Below are 21,781 nucleotides of genomic sequence, written 5' to 3' on the forward strand. Positions count from 1 at the left end.
GTGGTCTTTGAAGTCATGTAATGAGTCACCATTAGTTTTTCCAGCTCACAAAGCATTTTAAGAAATTATAATTGAATCGATGTATGGATCTTTTCACATAACTATAATACCAAGTGTCTTTGATTCTGTTCTCATATTTTCTGTTCGATGAGAATTGCTTTAATGATGTTTAGAGTTAATAATGTTTAAAAACAATCAGCAGAGGTCTAATAGTGCATCTCCAGTTAAAATGTTTTTAGAATACTAGCAAGATAAATAATTTTACAATAAAAACTAAATCATGTTAAATTATTAAATCTAAACATCATGTTCAGGGCAGATTATAAAAAAGGGGTAAAGGCTGTAAAAGAAAATGTTTTTTGGTTGGAATTACTTTTAATTGGGTGATAATTACAGCAGAGTTGCAATTTGTAAGCTTTGCACTGCAAGAATTTTCTGGGGTGGAACTACCATTAACATTTTTAACAAATTTGATTACTGACCTTAAAGCACCACACAACAAGAAATATGCAGAGTGTGTTAAAGCTAAAGCAGAGATCAAGACCAGTTACTCTGAAACATAGAAGACATGTTGAGACATAGAGTTATTACATTTCTATCAAAGTTGCTTCATTTATTATCACTGATTTGAAACAATATAACATAAAAAGCAGGACTACCAAGCAGTCATCATCAGTATCGGCAGACATTGTATAAATAATCAGATACTGATAACGGCACACACATTTTGTAACTGTGTCATCAATGTCCTTTATATCTACATTGGTTGCTATAGTAATGACTGAAGCAGCAGAATGGTTTAGAAGAAATAAGCTGGGATTTTATTCAAAATTCAAACCACATATGGGTGTAACAATCTGATTGAAGTTCAACATTCATACTACAATCAAACTAAACGAATTTGAGTTGAATATGCCAAACTATCAAATTTGTGCTGTTTCTCTGAAGTTTCCAGTGCTTTGAGTTGTCTTTACACTTGACTTTTAGAGGAAAACTTACGGCTGAATTATTTTCTCTGTAATCCACATTGAGCGTGTGCAGCTGGGCTGTGGGGCCCTGCCACTTTAGACGTGAACAAAAAGTCGAAGTGCTTCTGTAAAGCCAGAGGTAATCCAGTTAGACAAGTGACTGCTGCTCTGGCCACTGCCTCTTTGACAAAGATGGAAGGTGACACTGCAAGTGCAGGGCAGATAGAGGTCATGTGTTCTGTGACAGTGATGTTTGCCATGAAAACGCACTTTGCTGTGGAACTGCCCCTATTACAATTAAAATCCTACAGATGAGGAGACCCATGTCATTTTTCCATTGACAGGATGTCGTGATCTGTGCCCAATCTGGAACTGTTCCACCGCAGACAAGTCGGTTCTGGGACGCAAAAATCAGAAACGTTTTCAGAGCAACAACAACTCAACAACAAAACAGACAAAAAATAAATCCCGATCAATGAAGCAGTTGATTTTTTGTTGCACCCCTCTTATCCAAAAACCCTGTCTAATGAGTAAGGGGAAGCATGTTAAATAATTTAAAAGTCTGCAGATATTAATATCATACAGATATGGGACTCCCTGCTCTCTACATTATGGCATCCAGTTCAGGCATGAAACTCTGAATGGTGCAAGCTGATAGGTTCTTTTAACTGATCTGTCAGCCAATCAACTAGCATACTCTCACTTTGCCTAATACTTAAATTTGCCAGTTTCACTGCAGTGCTCTGCGAGTGTTTTCTCTGAAACCCTACTTCCATAGGTCTAGATCTGTTACATGGTGTATTGTTTTATTTCTAATTGTGCTGCAGCATATCAGCATGTCTTGTGTTTTTCCAACTGTGCAGTAGCAGCATGTCCACATGTATGTCTGTGTATGTTCTAGCAGTTTTAAATCTCCATACTTGTTCTGCAGCAGCAGCAGAGTACTAATGTTAACAAATGTACCCATATTATAAAATGCTTCTAATATGTCATACCCACATTCTTTCCGGGAGTTTTCATGACTGAACTATTGAAAACAAAATCATATTGGTCCTCCACTACTCACACACATATATATATATATATATATATATATATATATATATATATATGCTTTAGTGCCTATACAAAGCGATCCAAATCAGTTACTAATTAGGTTCCATTTCAGTTAGGATGCTGCCTTAGAAGACACACAGACAGCTCATGAGCATGACATAATGGTCTAATAAGTTATATATTTCTACAGTAGCAGCGGTCTTCTCTTGTGTTGTTCATAAGGCCACTGGCACACTGAATTGCTGTTTCTCTGCTTGTTTCCTGCTATTGACAGTTGATTCTGTCTGTACTTTGCAGTGGGAAGGCTGTGTGTGAACCAGAGTCAGTGTGTGCTGGAGATTCAGCCAGCGTTCAGTCCATTCAGCAGAAGAAGCCATCGACTGCAGGCAGCTACCAGCTGCAGTTTGCCATTCAACAGCTGCAGCAGCAGAGACTGCAATCCAGACAACTGCTGAACCACAGTCGCACACGCCACCAGGTAACACTTGTAGGACTGCCCCCGTCCAAGATTTTCCTAGTTGATTAGTAGTCGTTAGTTTAAGCAATTAATCAACTAGTTGTTGCATGTTTGCACCTGTCCCCATCACCCTCTGCGACTCCACAATTGACACTGTGGAGTCTTTCCGCTTCCTGGGAACTATCATCTCCCAGGACCTCAAGTGGGAGCTGAACATCAGCGCCCTCATCAAGAAAGCACAACAGAGGATGTACTTCCTGCGGCAGCTGAAGAAATTCAACCTGCCAAAGTCAATGATGGTGCACTTCTACACAGCCATCATCGAGTCCATCCTCACTTCCTCCATCAATATCTGGTACGCTGCTACTACTGCCAAGGACAAGGGCAGACTGCAGCTTGTCATCCGGTCTGCAGAGAAGGTGATTGGCTGCAATCTGCCACCGCTCCAGGACCTGTACGACTCCAGGACCCTGAAGCGTGCTGGAAAGATTGTGGCTGATCTCTCCCACCCTGGCCACAATCTCTTTGAATCTCTTTGAATCCACACCTCCGGCTCTACATTTCACTGCACTACTCTGCTCTCTTTTATTTTATACTTACTTTTAATTGATACTGCGTGGACATATTTATATTTATATTTATATTGCTTTATTTTTATTCTTGTTCATATATTTAGAGACTGTGTGAACGCACCTGCAACACCACAACAAATTCCTGGTATGCGTAAAAAACGTACTTGGCAATAAAGCTTTTTCAGAAAATTTGTTTTTTTTTTTAAAGATTTTTTTAAATTTAATTCCTTAATTTAATTCCTATGACCTGAGTTCCAGGTCTGAGGAATAATGCTATAAGTAACATTGCTAACACTGTTCTACATTACAGAGAAATACTAAACCGTAATCATGAGCCTTTCAAATATAAAGCACATGCACGAAGCGAGCCGCAGCGACACCAACCAAAGCAGTAATGATCCTGAATGTGTCGGAAAAAGCAGCAAGAGTCTGAACATTGTGTTCATTTATAGAGAGAAATGCACATCGACGATGATCTCGGGGATCGGTGATGGTCAGAGTGATGATGCCTTTGATGATGTCGAGACAATATTTGGCGCATTTTTCCATGCATTACATTTATTATTATTATCATCAAATTAATATTACAAATAATTTCCCTGTAGACACACAGACACATGCTTGAAGAAACACACTTTATTATATTATTAAGATCAGATGACAGAAAAGTCGTCTATGTGCATGAATGACACGCTGATACGGAGGCGGGCAGTCTCGTGAACACGTGTATGTAAAAGGTTCTCACTCTTTCTTTGTTTCAGTCTTCTGAATTTTGTTTTGCAAGAACAGTATCATCTATGAGTGCTGCAAATGACCTCAGACATCTCAGTTCAGGAGGTGTTTTGAGTTCAGTTCACTTTATTTCCACAGAACAGTTCATTGTGAACACAACTCTGCAGCCTATACATCTGTGATTAAAACATAAATACAAAAACACCTCCAACCATGAGTTATATTTCAGTGATTATGATCATTATTATTCGTACATTTATAATTGTTTTTATGTCTTCTTTTGTGTAGTAATTTTCTGCCTGCATGTTTAGACGGACACTTACCTGACGGTAAATGGAAAGGTGGTTACTTATATATGTATATAAAAATCACTATAACAAGAATCCCGTGGGTTTCCGATGTAATTGGATATTGATATATATATATATATATATATATATATATATATATATATATATATATATATCGTGAAGGAGGGAACCAAAAGGTTTATTCACACGCATAATGTATTTTCCCTGTCAATGAAACACCGGCCGGTAGAGAATGCACAGATGAAGCAGGTTCTTTGCCAAAGAGATGTTGCCCTTCACAACCATCTTTCAAAAACAACACACATTTTAATTGCACTTATTTTTTTCAGTTTCATTTGAATTGTTAGTTAAAATAAATAAAAGATAAAGATCAAAGTTTGAAATCAAGGTCTTACTTCATTGTGTATTCTTAACCCTAACCCTGCTTAATGAAAATTACCCCATAGTTCCACCTAGTGTTCAACCAGCGGTAATATCGGTGTTTGTCGGTTTTCAAGATCTATAAAAAGCCCCAATTCTCAAATTTAGGTGCGTAAATATTAGCCAAAATCAACCTTTTCCCCTGAATTTCTGCTAAAACAATAATGACTCTTCCTAAGTTATCTTTACTCTGTTTGAGACATTTGAATTGTAGATGTTCATTTATCAATTTAATGACTCCCCTGCTCTTACTCGAGCAAGCACTAAAGAAAACATGTCCACCCCATAACTTCACAAATATTTTAGCTTCCTGCATGGAAAGATGCATTTTTTGAAGAAACACTATATCATATTTCTTATGTTTAAGAAAAGAAATGACTTTTCTTCTTTTTATGGGGTGCCCCAACCCATTCACATTCCATGTGGAGAGAGACAATCCACTCATAACATTTGACATTTTGATATATTAGAAAAAATAGATTATGTGTCAAAAACAAGATTATAAAGACCACATTCCCCATTAGTGCAACAATCAGAAAAAAGAAAAATGTGCGCGTTAACCCCGCACACGACAACGCCAACTGGCTTACATCCCTCTAAACTCAAACAGTCCATGTATGCCTATGAGAGCCCGTGACAACTTTGCCATCAGATTGCTTTAGTCTGGTATTTCTATGCAAAGTTTGTGAGACAGAATTACATAACAGAAGCAAATCTATAAAAATAAAACAAAGTCCAGCCAATAGGCGGAATAAACACAAAGAACGTGTAGATTAATTTACAAAACTGACCCAAATGTGTGCTCCTCCACAAAACAACCTCCTGCTAACGGAATAAGTGCACACACACACAAATTAAATTTATAAATAAAAAAACGTTCAGTTTCCTCGGACAGTCAAACAAATATTCAGTGAGTGCTGTTTCATAAGTGCAGCAGATGACCTAATCATTCCAATGTCCTGCAAAAAATAATCCACAAAACAAACTCCATCCAATAGGAGGCATAAGCACAAAGAAAGTGCAGATTCATCCACAACTGACCCGAAGGAGTGTTACTACACAAAAAAAAACTCAAGCCATTAGGTGGAACCAGCACAAAAACAAATAAAATGGTACCCATTTTCCTTGGACGGTCAAGTGAATGTTCAGTGAGTCAAGCCCACTAGGTAGCAACATGAAAATCACCAAATGGAATTGTTGTGGGCATGTAGATATTGTGCGGCCATCCTTAGTATCTGTTCTCTGTTTGGCCGGAAACATCAGTGCAAAAGTGAATTTGCAAAGTCTGGGAACAAGAAAATGCTGTGGTTTTCCCAAGAAAGCCTTCCTTTACTCCTCGCCTTGCGTAACACGAGATCTTTATCAGATGATCTCAGATATTTGGCCAGAATTGATCGGGGCCCTCGAAGTCCCCCAATCTTGTATCCAACTTTTTCGTCTCCATAGCCATAATTGGTTGATGTATTACAGCAAGATCCTCAGGTCCACTACGACCTTTGCCAGCATCACCGACATGCTGGAGAGCTGACACTGGATCTCTCCTGCTACACCGTCCAAACTGAGTCTCTGGTCTGCGGCCCTGTCAAGGCTTTCAGCTTGAATACATAAGTATCATTTAATGTCTCGAGAGCTTGGGGATTTTGAATATTTTGACATATTGGCTTCATAGAGCAGTTATGGAACAGGTTGTATCAAAACTCTCCGGTTTATGACACAATAAGAATTAAAAACTAGCAGGAGAGCTCGCTGTTCACACTTCCGACCCTCGCATGGCGCCGCCAACAATTTCAAATTGTTGCATATTTCTAAACCAATTGTGTTGAAGTGTCAGATTTTGCAATGATGCTCGAATATTCTGTCAAACATGACAATGCTCCACAGTCAAATCTGATTGTGTAACAAAGAAAAGACACTTATTTCATCAAACATCAAAATTCTAGCATAAACTTTGTCACACAGGTGTCAGACTCAGACTTCGACCAGTGTGGTAGGTTTGGTATATATAGCCAGTTTTGCCTACCAAATGAACTCCTCTTAAATTGGTCAGATGTTGATTTTTAAATCTACTGAAGTGCACATGTTTGTGTGATGTCAGGGTTAGGTTTAGGGGTAGAGTTTAGAAATAGAAAATATCATTAGCTAATGGAAGTAAATGAGAGTTCACTAATATAGTGTGTATGTGTGTGTGTATGTGTCTCTGTGTGTTTGTGTGTCTCTGTGTGTGTGTGTGTGTGTGTGTGTGTGTGTGTGTGTGTGTGTGTGTGTGTGTGTGTGTGTGTGTGTGTGTGTGTGTGCATGTACGTTCATTTTCTGCATTGTGGATGTTTTATAGTCTCACCCCTTCATTTATGTGTGGTTGTGTTCTCCATCTATTCATCCATCCAGCCTAAAGCCAAAAAGTTGAACTCCTAAAGGCATGAATTGTAATTTTGCAACATATGTATGAAATCATGAGCACTCTTATTAAAATGAAGACTCGAGTCATATCAATAAACTTATAAAAGCTGTTTTACTCTACAAGGAGAAGGTCCGCACATGGGGGATGCCATGTTAGAATCACATGACCAGCCGAATACTACTCGCTTAATCTCAGTAACCAGCCTGTTATTTGACACTTTCACTCATTGATTAAATTAATCATGACTGATGTGAATTTCTACAATGTCATCTAAAACTGAAAACTATTGATTTTAAGTGATGCTGCATCCAAACCACTAGGTGTCAGTGTCCAAGATGACACGTAAGCCGTATTCAGATGGGAATAGTTTTTCTGACATATGTCTGTAAAGTAATTATTACTGCGGGTGTCTGTAATATTTACCATTGATTCACACTGGATAAGCGATATCTGTAAAAATCACAGAGATGGGTGTGTCTACAGCATTTACACGCTGCCGTCATGCGTAACTGACCTATTAGAAAATGTATACTGCTGATTAATTATTCAGGAAATATTAAACACGAGCATATACTGTATCTTTGATTATTAGGAAACATGACTGAATATCTGTCCAAATAAACCAGAACTGGTGACATTAACAAGCTTGTAATCTTATATTACACTCTTGAATTAAAAATATGGACAATCCATTTACATTTTATAATTTTATTTTTCCCTCCGGAATATAGGCAGGGCTCAACACAATTTCCCCACTTACTCTGCTCAAGTCATAATTAAAACTGCTGGTTTCTCTTTTATATGGGTAAATAAACACTCGACAGCATAAAAAGCTTGAGAAAATCATGCATCATTCAAAACACAGCAGCCAGCATTATCTGAAGTTGTGAAGCGCGTCTTTTTCTGATGATTTCTCTTGACCAATATTCACTTTGTACACACGGTGATATTTTAAGGGCTCAAGGGCTGGAAAGTGCAGATTTACAGGCTTTTTACTAACATGTCAGTTTGCACAGGATTGATATTACCAGGGGTTATTTTTTACAGGACGTTTTATGGTAGGTAACCTTTACCGGCATGGGAATGTGCAATTTGTAAAAAGTCAGGAATAATCACTGACATGTCTGATTCGCACAGGTTTTAAAATGACTGAGAAGCTCTGGTTATTATTACATTACATGACCCATATAAAGCTATTTCTGTCCAAATAGGGCTGAAGACAAAAGTTACTTAATGCACCTTTAAATGATCAATAGTCATTTAGAGCTGTCACATACAACCGAAACAAAAGAAACTAATTCTGTTTAGTTTTACCCCTTCTCTCTATTTGCATCTCATTATAATGTCCATTCATGGTTAACCAATGGAATTGAGTATTTTAAATGAAACGGGATCTACACCACGTGTGTTTTACTCTCGTCTGTACATGTCACACTTACATCAGATTCTGTAAACATTAAGTCTTCTGCACGCTCTGCTGTTAACATCACTGCATATGTTATAATAGTGTTGCAATTCACATACACTGATGTCACTGTTCTGTGTTGACGTTCATCCGTACTTAATGCCACTGGAGCTTGTTTTTCTTGGTTGGAGTTGAATGTCCTCTGCAGGGGATTTTGGGAAAGACGTCCCACCCCCACAGACCTGTCATCACAGAGGTCCTCTGAAGCTCAAGCAATCAAGCCGGGTCACCCGAGAGCTTTATTAAGATAAGGCCCAACTCAGAGGAGACGGTAGATATATGCCCGAATCTCACGTGGGATTACAGTACACTTCCTGTGAATGGACTGTTAGCCAGTGTGAGTGAAATATACTGGTCAGCAGTGCAGCTACACTCTGTGTGTGTGTGTGTGTGTGTGTGTGTGTGTGTGTGTGTGTGTGTGTGTGTGTGTGTGTGTGTGTGTTGGGTGGACTGGTGGTGAGTCAGCCCTGTATCAGTGGATACTCCCTAAACCGCCCCATAAAGCATTGCTCTTCTTTGTCAAACACAGAAACTAATTTGTAAACACATTCATGTGCCCACTCACATACAGTGCAGTCCAAAAAGATTTTTGGACACTAAGGCTTAAAAATGTATGAATGTCTCTGCATTATATAACAAAATATCAAAGCCTGTATAATTTATAAAAAAAAAATATATTCACTTAACAGTTGTGCCACTTTCTGCATCTTATTCATTAACAGTCTAGTTTAAACAGACTAAATGAGCACTGAAATGGCGCTGCGTCTTGAGTATTTAAATGAACACATCGTCATTCCTTCCATGCAAACACACCACCTTTCTATGTAAATTAGGCTCGTGATAGGCAGTGTTCAAAGGTGCTTCATTCACAATAATTTCCCGGCACAATTTACATTGCGCTATTATTGTCAGATGAAAGCGGGGGTTGAATGTATTTTACTTTAAAGAGAGGTTTGTGTACATTTTCCATCGATCATATCAGCACTAATTCATCAAATACTGTGAAGAGCGTTATAACTGGCATATAGATACGGTGTAGTCAAGCGCTCTTTCACCGTGTTAAAGGCTTTTCTGAGAAAATGCTAAATTTGTACTTTATATGCTGTGATCAGGGAATGAAGTTAGCACCTGCTACCTGCCAAATGTGTGTATTGCATCATCCATTGAAACTCCATGTTTGCTAATCACTAATCTAAATATTGGGAGGAGGGCAGCATGTATCCCTATGTGTACCCATAATTACCCCAAACTTTGTCCCAGAGGAGGGAAAATATGATTTCTTAAAAGTTCAGCAGGGACCTTCAGAGGTATATAGTAATGAAGTACATGTTTGTAACTGTACTTAAGTTCATATTTAAAACATTTCTACATTACTGTAGTGTAAATATTTCTGATGACTTTCACATTTAATACACTATATTTTTAATAGAAATGTTTTTAAATTTTTGGGTGAACTGTCCCTTTAAATCTTGTTTATGTAAGATTTAATGTGTGTTTTGGCTATGAATTAATTCGATACATTTTGGCTTACATATTGCAAATGTTGGCAAATACTATGAAAAATGTGTCCTGCCTTTCTTTTGAGTCCTGTTCATATAAAAGTCAATCAAATTCAGTTACCATTTACATTTAACCAAGGTACGACGTGCATGAATCAATAATGACAGATGTGCTTGTGGAAAGTCATATTAATTTCAAAATGACACTCACTTTTTCTTTGTGGTTGATACAAGTTTTGTTGACTGTCTCTGCCTGTGTGTAGGGAGTGTGTTTACCTTTCAATCTGCTGTATGCTTGTTCTCTGCACTCACAAATCTTCAACAGAGTATTCCTTATCGCTGCCCACGTGTTGGGAAAACGATTACCTTCTAATCTGTTGGCCGTTGTCCTTTGCCCCTCGCTACGCTTCTACGGAGGATTGCAGCTACTGTGCGCACTCATCCCCAAAACTCCATCCCGCAACTACAGCCGGTGCTGGGATCTTCAGTCTTCGCCAGCACAGTTAAAGATATCTGTTGCAGGGACGGGCCGTGATGCTGATACTGGTGCCGAAACCCGGGAAGGAGGAGGGATGCACCATAGTAGAGTCCTCGCTACTACCGTCTACCGAAATCAGAGCAGCTGCGGCCATCTCCTGGGGGACAGAGGTTCCCGGCCGCCTGAGAGCGGAGGAACAGCCGCCTACCACGAGAGGAGGAGGGCCTCCAAGCTGACTTCCTAGAGCAGTAAGGGCCGCTGCTAGGGGTGGAGGAGACCCCTACCAGCCACTAAAACGCTACGGAGACTGCCTCCGATCCGCCCGGGAAGGCGCGGCTGTCATCCACTGGAGGGAGGAGGAGTGTTTTTTTTCCTCTCTCTCTCCCACTGTCGCTCTGTGTTGGCCTTTCCCTCTGTTTTTAAATATTATTCTCTTACATATTCAGGTCTTTAGAGACCCGGCACTTATATCATTTAAAAATTGATGTACAAAATGCCCAGATAGTGTCAAATTTTCTAAATATTTTCAAGACAATTACGAAATAATAAAATAAAGCATATTTTGATATATTTTTATGTTTTATTTTTCAGATAATGCAACAAATCAGGACAAATCTGACAGTCAAACACATATTTTCAAACTCATCTCAACATTTAAACATTCAGAAGCTGTACATCACTATTGAAGGAATAACCTTGCTATTAAAATGGATACGAGTAGGGATGTTGTGATATTGCTGCGAGTATTTTAATCATACGTGGAAATCCCACTTGAACACCTCAAGCACTATAGTTATTGTTTCATGTCTGTCCGAATTAGCACTGAGTGCCTGCTTAAAAATGGAAGGGAGTGTGTGTAGTTTCGGCTCACCTGCAGATCTTTCCATGTCAGTGTATATTATTAACAATGTATCGATGTAGAAATATATTGCCATTTAAATGCCATTAATCAAAGTGCATTATTGACACTTGCAGTACAAGAAGAACTTGCTTTCACGTTTTAAACCATCGTGCACATTATTGACATATTACCAGTATACAGCACACACGCTGACAGTAACCTATTTAGTGTTTCTTATAAAATGAATGTAAACTCACTTGGTACACATTATTTCAAACAGTGATATCTCATATCATTATTATATATAACATTTCATGATATAATATTAATTAATAGAATTTAGAATTCTTGTATTTTTATAAAGTTAAAATGTGATTGAAATAATGATGACAAACAAATTATAACAAAAATGAAATATTCACTTTCACATACTTTTTTCTGAAAGGTTCTGTTCAGTTCTATTGCTTGATCAGCCTGAATGTACCCCACTATTTTTGATAGCTTATTTGTTTGTAATCTTTTTTTATAGACAAAGGTACACAAGCAACTCTTATTATTTCAACTTTGACCATTTATATTGTGTAACAAAGAACTTTATTTTGATGAGAGATTGTGTTTTTTGCTCAAACATTTTCAGAAAAATAAAAACATTTTGAAACATTTAGTCATTTAATTGTTATTATATCGAATCAAATTATATTGAATTGTTAACCTCATATCATTTATCAAATCAAATTGTGAGATAACCATATCGTCCCATCCCTAACAATGACCATATTCATATATTATATTGTATTTACATGGTGATTCAAGGTGGTACATGCCCATAAAACATGGTAATGACAAGGTTCTTTTTTATGTGTTTTCATGTAGGCAAGTAAGGGGTGAATTCACTAAGAAAAGCATTAGTTACTTGCACACGCTGTCTGCGCTGGTTTAGTGCCTGATTCAATAAAGGTTTTCTGCAGATCAGGCAACAGAGCTAACTTTTCCACAAAACATAAAAATGTTGTACTATATATCAGAAGATGCAGCAGACCACCGTTATCTAACACGCTCTGCTGACATGTAGCATCATATTGATCCAGACACCTGAATCATCCCTTTAACATGCCGAAAGTATGCTTGATCTGTATATAAGCCTGGTTATAATACTCTTCTCCATCATTTGATCATTATTTGATGAATTATTGCTGATATTTGATTGATAGTTAATGTACACAGACATCTTTCAGCACGGTGTAAATTGCGGCGGGCAATTTTGGTGAATGAAACGCAATCTATAATGAGCTTAATTTACATAGAAAGGAGATGTGTTTGTGCAGAAAGAACGATAATGACTTCATTTAAATACTCAAGGCTTAGCGCTAATTCAGTGCTGATTGTGCCTGCTACATAGTGAATAAGGTGCTGCTTTTTGCACTGAAACACCACACACAAAAGTGGCACACCTGTTCTGTAAATTCGCCCCTATATGTTTTGATGTTCTTTTAAAGGTAAAATCAAGGTGAACCTAATAAAGACCTTCTTAATCATTGGTAAAGAGTAGGATGCAATTGCAGGTTTGGTTTGCATTTGTTGTAGTAATATATCCACTGCAACCAGTGTTATCTTTGTTCTCTGTGTTTTAAAGTATTACATTAGTGTGTTGGCAACCAAGAAACTGCTCCAAATGATTTAGCAGCACATGCATGAGCACTCTGAGCCATTCAGATTGAATTGCGAATCAGACCACTTTGCTATCACTTGTGACCAATTCATTGAGAGAGAGAAAGCAACAACTCAAAAGAGTGATTAACAAGAGATCTTGTTCTGATTTAAAACCGGCTACTAGGTATGCGTTTTGTTAGAGCTACACCACTACCTAATCAATAAAATAGCTTCACTACTGAAAAGCTACTTGATTTAAAAACTAGCAAAGCTACCACCTCTCTAGTGTGAAAGCTAATAACTTACAGTGCATCCGGAAAGTTTTCACAGCGCTTCACTTTTTCCACATTTTGTTATGTTACAGCCTTATTCCGAAATGGATTAAATTCATTATTTTCCTCAAAATTCTACAAACAATACCCTATAATGACAAATTGAAAGAAGTTTGTTAGAAATCTTTGCAAATTTGTTAAAAATAAACTGAAAAATCACATGTACATAAGTATTCACAGCCTTTGCCATGACACTCAAAATTGAGCTCAGGTGCATCCGGTTTCCACTGATCATCCTTGAGATGTTTCTACAACTTGATTAGAGTCCACCTGTGGTAAATTCAGTTGATTGGACATGATTTGGAAAGGCACACACACACACACCTGTCTATATAAGGTCCCACAGTTAACAGTGCATGTCAGAGCACAAACCAAGCCATGAAGTCCAAGGAATTGCCTGTAGACCTCTGAGACAGGATTGTATGGAGGCACAGATCTGGGGAAGGGTACAGAAAAATGTCTGCAGCATTGAAGGTCCCAATGAGCACAGTGGCCTCCATCATCTGTAAATGGAAGAAGTTTGGAACCAACAGGACTCTTCCTAGAGCTGGCCGCCCTGCCAAACTGAGCGATCGGGGGAGAAGGGCCTTAGTCAGGGAGGTGACCAAGAACCCGATGGTCACTCTAACAGAGCTCCAGTGTATCTCTGTGGAGAGAGGAGAACCTTCCAGAAGAGCAACCATCTCTGTAGCACTCCACCAATCAGGCCTGTATGGTAGAGTGGCCAGACGGAAGCCACTCCTCAGTAAAAGGCACATGACAGCCCACCTGGAGTTTGCCAAAAGGCACCTGAAGGACTCTCAGACCATGAGAAACAAAATTCTCTGGTCAGAAGAATCAAAGATTGATCTCTTTGGCCTGAATGGCAAGTGTCATGTCTGGAGGAAACCAGGCACCGCTCATCACCTGTCCAAAACTATCGCTACAGTGAAGCATGGTGGTGGCAGCATCATGCTGTGGGGATGTTTTTCAGTGGCAGGAACTGGGAGACTAGTCAGAATTGAGGGAAAGATGAATTCAGCAATGTACAGAGACATCCTTGATGAAAACCTGCTCCAGAGCGCTCTGGACCTTAGACTGGGGTGAAGGTTCATCTTCCAACAGGACAATGACCCTAAACACACAGCCAAGATAACAAAGGAGAGGCTACGGGACAACTCTGTGAATGTCCTTGAGTGGCCCATTCAGAGCCCAGACTTGAACCCGATTGAACATCTCTGGAGAGATCTGAAAATGGCTGTGCACTGACGCTCCCCATCCAACCTGAAGGAGCTTGAGAGGTCCTGCAAAGAAGAATGGGAGAAACTACCCAAAGTGTGCCAAGCTTGTAGCATCAGTCACAAAAAGACTTGAGGCTGTATTTGGTGCCCATTTACCATTTATGTACATGTGATTTTTATTGTTTCCGTTTTTTTTTGTTTTTTTTTTTAATTAAATTTGCAAATATTTCAAGCAAATTTATTTCATGTTGTCATTAAGGGGTATTGTTTGTAGAATTTTGAGGGAAATAATTAATTTAATCCATTTTGGAATAAGGCTGTAACATAACAAAATGTGGAAAAAGTGAAGCGCTGTGAATACTTTCCAAATGCACTGTAGCTATTATGCCGATCATGGTATATATTTACAGTAGCAAGTAAGACTGTGAACCCTTTTGAATCATTTATGTATAAAGTTGTCTTAAAATCTGGTTTGATCTTCATCTAATTTACAATAATGAACAAACACATTCTGTTTGTTCTAATAACACAAATTATTGTATTGTTCTTGTACATTTTGAATACATCAGTCAAACATTCACAGTGTAGGTTGTAAGAATATGTGAACCCCTAGGCTAAAGCCAATATAAAAAGGCAATTAGAGTCAGGAGCTGGCAAACCTGGCATCCAATTCATGAAACGAGGTGTGGGTTAGAGCTACTTTGGCATCTGCTGATGTGGACCATGACTCACTATGATCAAGAATTGTTTGCTTTGCATAATGCTGGAAAGGGTTACAACATTATCAGGAAAAGTTTAGACAATTCATCTGTTCACAGTTAGACAAACTGTCTGTAAATGAAGAAGATTTAGTACTGTGGGTACTCTCACTAGAAGTGGCCGTCCAGCCAGATGACTCAAAGGACACACCACAGAATGCTCAATGAGGTAAAAAAGATACCCGTGAGTGACAGATAAAGATTGAAGGAATCATTGGGACTGGTTAACATCTCTGTTCATGAGTTTATGATATGGAAAACATTAAACAGACATGCGTTCATGGCAGGACACCACGGAGGAAGCCACTGCTTTCCAAAAAAAAACTTTTCTGTGCACCGGAAGTTTGTCAAAGATCACCTAGACACTCCAGAACGCTACTGGGAAAGTGTTTTGTGGACTGATGAAAGTTAGGTTCAATTGTTTGGGAAGAACATGCAGCACTACATACAGTATGCCTTTAAAATGGCACCGCATAAAAATATGAAAACATCATGCCAACGGTGAAGTACGGTGGAGGGTGCATCATGATTTGGAGCTGCTTTGCTGCTTCGGGTCCTGGGCCGCTTGCTATCATCATGGGAAAATTAATTTTATTTTTTTCTTTTATAAAATGAAAAGTTTATCAAGATATCCTACAGGATAATGTCGGGGTGTCTGTGCACCAGCTGAAGCTCAGTTGAAGTTAGCTGATGCAGCAGGACAATGACACTAAACATCAAAGTAAATCCACTACAGAATGACTTCAAAAAAAGAAAATCCACTTTTTGGAGTGTCCCAGTCAGAGTCCAGACATTAACCCAATAGAGATGCTGTGGAATGACCTCAAGAGAGACACCAGACATCATAAGAATATGTCTGAACTGAAGCAGTTCTGTAAGGAAGTATGATCCAGAATTCCTTCTGAATGTTGTGCAGGTCTAATCCACAGATACCAGAAACACTTGATTGAGGTTATTGCTGCCAAAGGAGGATCGACCAGTTATTAAATCCAAGGATTCACTTACAGCACTGTGAATGTTTAATGGGATGTGTTCAATAAAGACATGAAAGATTATTATTGTGTGTTGTTAGACTAAGCACATTGTGTTTGTCTATACATGTGACTTTAATGAAGATGAGATCACATTTTATGAGCAATTAATGCAGAAAACCAGCTAATTCCAAAGGGTTCACTTACTTTTTCTTTCCACTGTATATTATATTGATAATATTTATGTATTATGTATTTTAATTGTCTTATTTGGGGGCCTTTCTCAGAAAATATTGATATACGGATATATTGATATGTCATTTAAATAATACGACAACTTTTTTTTTTTATAGATTGACAGCCATAGTTTTTGCTTGTTGTTTTGCTGATTGAATCAGTTCAGAGAGTGAGAGGAAAGTTTTAAAACAAGCAGTGCTGTGTGTATTTGTGCTGCTGTTTGCTGTAAAGGGTGCAGACTGCACGGTTTCTCTGCTGTCTTGGCCGTTGGCCACTTGGCAGCATTAGAAAGGTGCCCGGAATCTAACTGGTGAGCTCCGTCCATGCACTCATTCATCAAACGCCAGCGGATGCAGAACTCCCTCGACCCAACAGCAGCAGCAACACGAGAACACTTAGATGGAAAGAATTCTCTGCTCTCCCGTCTCCTTTGAATCAATGAACGGTAGCCATTAAATGCCATGTCAGGCTGGAAAATATGTTTACCGAGACCAAGTGCTCATTCAGATGAAAACTTGTCTAAACAAGAATGAAATGTGAAGAATTCCTGTGTTTTGGTATGTCCGATTATAAAGTATTTAGTGTCTGTTATGATAAGCCATGTCGTTTCTTTCTCCCATGTGAATGAATGAACAAGCTTTTGGAGTCTGTTTGTGTTTGACCCCGAATGACTCGCAGGAAAAATTCTGCTTTTAATAAAGTCTGAGATAAAGTCATTCCTGAGCAGAACTGCTCAACACAGTCTTTTTATTCCACGTCTGCTGTGCCTGAAGCTGCAGCTGCACTTTCAGATGTGTTTTTCAGTCTCAGTGCATTTGTAAATACTGTGGGGTCCAACAGTCTAAGGACACGTTCACTTCCTTTGATCTTTCTTTGTGTCTTAGGCCATTCTCTCTACACACACCATCAGACCTGCAGCTGCAGCGTGGCCTCACACCCCCCAAAGTCCTCGTGTGAGCCAGCCATTCAGACGCACCCTCAGTCAGTCGGGCAGTCAGGGCACCAGCGCAGGGGTCCTCACGCTCATCCCCAGACCACCTAGCAGCACACCCAGAGATGGGCGCACATGCAAGACTGCCGCCCACTGTCAACACAAGTAAGAATTTACACACCAGAGCGTATGGAGCGGCCCTGAGTCTGTTTGACTTTAGAGTTCGAAAGCAGTTTTCACATGATGAGTCCACTTCAGATCTGTAGTTGGTTGGATTTGTTCAGAAACAGGTTAACATTGTTACGTTGCATTTTCTCTTTGGTTCGGTTCTTTGACATTTCAAAACGGACCAAATTTTGGCTCTGTTACCGGGAGAAATGTGTCAATCTAGGCTGCATGCATGTTCCAATGAGAGGTTTTTCTACAAATAAACATTAACCGCCACTCGGATGGAAATTAGTTGTACAATTTTTGTCATGGTTATTTTTTTCCAAATGTAATTTACCTACTTGTTTTCTGCATTGAAAAGTGCCAGTGAACCTTTACTGAATTCACTTGAAATCAGACTGAGGTGATTTTCATACTGGGCACTTTGCTGTGGTCTGAATCCCAGTGCAGTTGTTCCCATCTCAAGACACCTGTGTTCTAATCGATTCGTTGCGATGCATCTAGCTTTTGTAGCGGAACATGGCCCCATACAGTCACCTTAACACTTCTCTCATTCTACTGATCACACAAAAAAAATCAGTTAGTTTTCTAATCTTGCTGAAAATTAAATGCTTAAATCTTTACATTCTTCAGATTGTATCAAATCTGTGATGATCCGTATCAAGTAAGTGTGCTGAAAAGTGCTCGTCCACGTCTGTTTTGAATTCCAAGACAAAATAAACACTATTCAGAGTTTAGAAAGTAAAAAGTCAAATGTGTAACATTTGTTAATTAGTGCGTCAGGTTTTCAATGATTAAGAAAGGCTTTAGTTTGCATTAGTAATTGTTGTGTTGAAAGACAAATAAAAATGTTAATTCCATTAGTATTAATTCTCATCTTCACACACCACAGGCCTTTGATTACTTTGTAAACAGTGTGGTTATGGCCGGGCTGTGTTTATGCGTGCTGTGGAAACCTGATTTTGTTTTGAGATTTGCAGACAGAATTGTGTGTGTGTTCTGCTGTGCTCCGACCACAGAAAGAGTGCGAGTGAGCCCGAACGCTCATATGTTTCCCACGCTACACATTTGGCCCAATTACACAACAACAGCAGAACACTGAGATATCAGAGAGCATGTGGCCCACCGTGACAGGCTGATCTCTATTTTCACTAACACATGCTACACTCAGAATGTGGACTTTATTGCTAATTTATGTGGTGGAGGAAGTCAATTGTTTTTTCTCTTTAAACAATCACACATGCTTGTGTAGAAGATTAACCTAATGTTTCCAAATTGTTAGCAATGATTGGGTGAAAAATATACCCTCAAGGAGCAAATACAATTGCAACAGCCAAGAGCCAGAAATGACTCTGTGTGCCCTGTGCATACCAGGGCCAGATGACAGTTAATCTTCATATGAACAATCCAGATTTTTATATCCCTTATGTATAGATTGAAAAGACAAAGTTTCCAATTATGATGTTTATCAACAACAACAACAAAAACAAAACCAGTCCATATAACCATGAATATTTGAACAGACTAATGCTGTTGGGATATTTAATTGATTATTCTTTCTACTAGTGAAAAAACTTCTCGAATATCTAAATGTAATTTTCTTTTGTGCCTTTGCCTTCAGCGGGCTACAATGAAAACTATCTAATTAAAGTTCAAAAGACTTGGAATTGTGTGAGTGCATATTAATTTATTTACTTATTTTTGTAATTTTTGGATCTAGATGTTGTTGTTCATGCATAGTGCTGGTTTTGTCATTAGAAAAGCAGGTTCAAAGTTTGTTGAAGTTAGCTTATTTTAAATCTAAGAATGACGTTTCTGAAAACATCAGTACGATGTAAAATGATTACATGTGAAAGACTACTTGACAACAAAATTAACCGAAATATCCAGCACTTATATATACACTGATGAGCCAAAACATTATGATCACTGTTACAACTGACAACAATCAGTTCTTGTGGTCAGCGTGTTGAATGCAGGAGGACCTGAGCGACTTTGACAAGGGCCAAATTGTTATGTCCAGATGATTGGGTCAGAGCATCTGTGAAAGGCTTGTGGGGTGCTCCCGGTCAGCAGTGGTGAGTAGCTACAGGCAATGGTCCAAGGAGGAATAAACCACAAACCGGTGGCAGAGTGTTGGGCGCCCAAGGCTCATTGATGCACAGGGGCAACAAAGGCTATCCCGTCTGGTCCGAACCGACAGAAGATGCACTGTAGAGCAAGTCACAGAAAATGTTAATGATGGTAAAGGGAGGGGGGCCTGTGTTTTTCAGCGAGCAAATATGCTGACTACCACCCCTGGAGTGGCGAGTTCGAATCCAGGGCGTGTTGAGTGACTCCAGTCAGGTCTCTTAAGCAACCAAATTGGCCCGGTTGCTAGGGAGGGTAGAGTCACATGTTGTAACCTCCTTGTGGTCACTATAATGTGGTTCGCATTGTGATTTTTGCGTGGATGCCGTGGAGAATAACGTGAAGCCTCCCCACGTGCTATCTCTCCACAGTAACGCACTTAACAAGCCACGTGATAAGATGCATGGGCTGACGTCTCAGATGCGGAGGCAACTGAAATTCATCCTCCACCACCCAGATTGAGGTGAGTCACTACACCACTACGAGGACTTAGAGTGCATTGGGAATTGGGCATTCCAAATTGGGCAGAAATAAAGGGGAGAAAATTAAATTTAAAAAATGATGGTAACGGGAGTAATGTGTCACAGCTGTGTCTGGCATAGCTGCAAACCAGACAGAGTGCCCATAATGAACCACGTCCACCGTTGAAAGCACCTACAATGGGCAAGCGAGCATCGGAACTGGACCTTGGAGCAGTGGAAGAAGGTTGTCTGGTCCGATGAGTCCCGTTTACTTTTACATCACCCGCATGGCCGTGTAAAGGTGCACTATTTACCTGGGGAAGTGATGGCACCAGGATGCACTGTGGGAAGATGATAAGCTGGTGGAGGGAGTGTGATACTGGGCAATGTTCTGTTGGGAAACCCTGGGAACGGCCAATCACGTGGATGTGCATTTGACATGTGCCACCTACCTAAACGTTGTTGCTGACCAGGTACACCCCTTCATGGCAATGGTGGTCTCTTTCAGCAGGATTATGTGCCCCGCCACACAGCACACATTTTTCAAGAATGGTTTGAGGAACATGACGAAGAGTTCAAGGTGTTGCCCTGGCCTCCAAATTCCCCAGATCTCAATCCGATTGAGCATCTGTGGGATGTGCTGGACCGACAAGTCTGATCCACAGCAGCTCCACCTCGAAACTTACAGGACTTGAATGATCTGCTGCTAATGTCTTGGTGCCAGATACCACAGGACGGACACCTTCAGGTAGAGTCCGTGCTCTGGCGAGTCGGCACTGTTTTGGTGGCACGTGAAGGACCAACAGCATATTAGGCAGGTGGTCAATGTTTTGGCTCATTAGTTTATATAACAATATTTATATAGCACCATATTTGGTTTTATGAGGCATGTTGCCTGTACTGGAATGCTGACTGCCCCCCACTGCTACATCAGTGTTGTACATAAGTGTTTCCTACAAAACTTGGCTCTTGCAACAGAGGATTAATGATTATAATAATAATCTGTATTTGGATATAACCGGATATGGGCTGGGCTTAACCCAGAAGTGCTAAATTTATCTAAAAACTAAATAAAAGCCAATTTTTAAAGTAACTATATTCTATTAATTGTTTCCATATAGCAAATATGCATTCAGGGTTCCCACGGATCCTTAAAAAGTGCCTTTAAAGTTCCACACTATTATATAGACAAAAATTTAATTGTGCCACCATATTCATTTATTTCATTATAAAAAAAATGTTTTTGCTTGCAGAAGAGCGTTGTTTACTCTGAAGCACACATAGACCATGTAGGCTATTCATTTCATTTGATCACAGCCTTTTGCAGTTTAATAATCACATATGACTATATCACAATATTTTATGTTATTTTAATGATTGTGCAGCCTGAAGGATTGTGAAATTTGTTTAATGATGAACTCTTGGAAATCAAGTAGCCAAAGTAAAAGTTCATTAAAATTATTGCGATATTCAAGATATTGTTTCATTTTATATGGCAGCAGAATAACTGATGATATCCCAGCTCTACACAGCCCGACACAACAGTCTGTGTTTGTTCTTTGCAGGTTACTTGTATTCTTTTTATTTTAATAAGTAATTCACCCTTTCCTCTCTTACATAGTGCTCACCTGCTAAACTTTTACTCTCAACATGCAGTGATAGGATCTGAGTCAAAGGAGCTTTAGGATTTAAGAATCGATATTGAGATTGATCAAATGAAGATCGT

At 39.2% G+C, this 21,781-nt stretch overlaps 1 protein-coding gene across 2 annotated transcripts in view; it reads left to right on the forward strand.

Annotated features, from left to right (window-relative positions):
- The window catches only part of LOC127656805 (tubulin polyglutamylase TTLL5-like), a 60,008-nt gene that overhangs the window by 23,218 nt on the left and 15,009 nt on the right, over positions 1-21,781 (forward strand). Inside the window, exons 6-7 of one of the 2 annotated variants that reach the window (XM_052145273.1) lie at positions 2,322-2,502; positions 17,250-17,461. In XM_052145273.1, coding sequence (XP_052001233.1) covers positions 2,322-2,502; positions 17,250-17,461 — 393 coding nt within the window. Of the gene's footprint in view, positions 1-2,321; positions 2,503-2,642; positions 3,119-17,249; positions 17,462-21,781 lie in introns of those variants that run through there. The other variant, XM_052145272.1, reaches the window with a different exon arrangement.

The sequence above is a fragment of the Xyrauchen texanus genome, chromosome 16, assembly GCF_025860055.1.
Source record: "Xyrauchen texanus isolate HMW12.3.18 chromosome 16, RBS_HiC_50CHRs, whole genome shotgun sequence".
NCBI lineage: Eukaryota > Metazoa > Chordata > Actinopteri > Cypriniformes > Catostomidae > Xyrauchen > Xyrauchen texanus.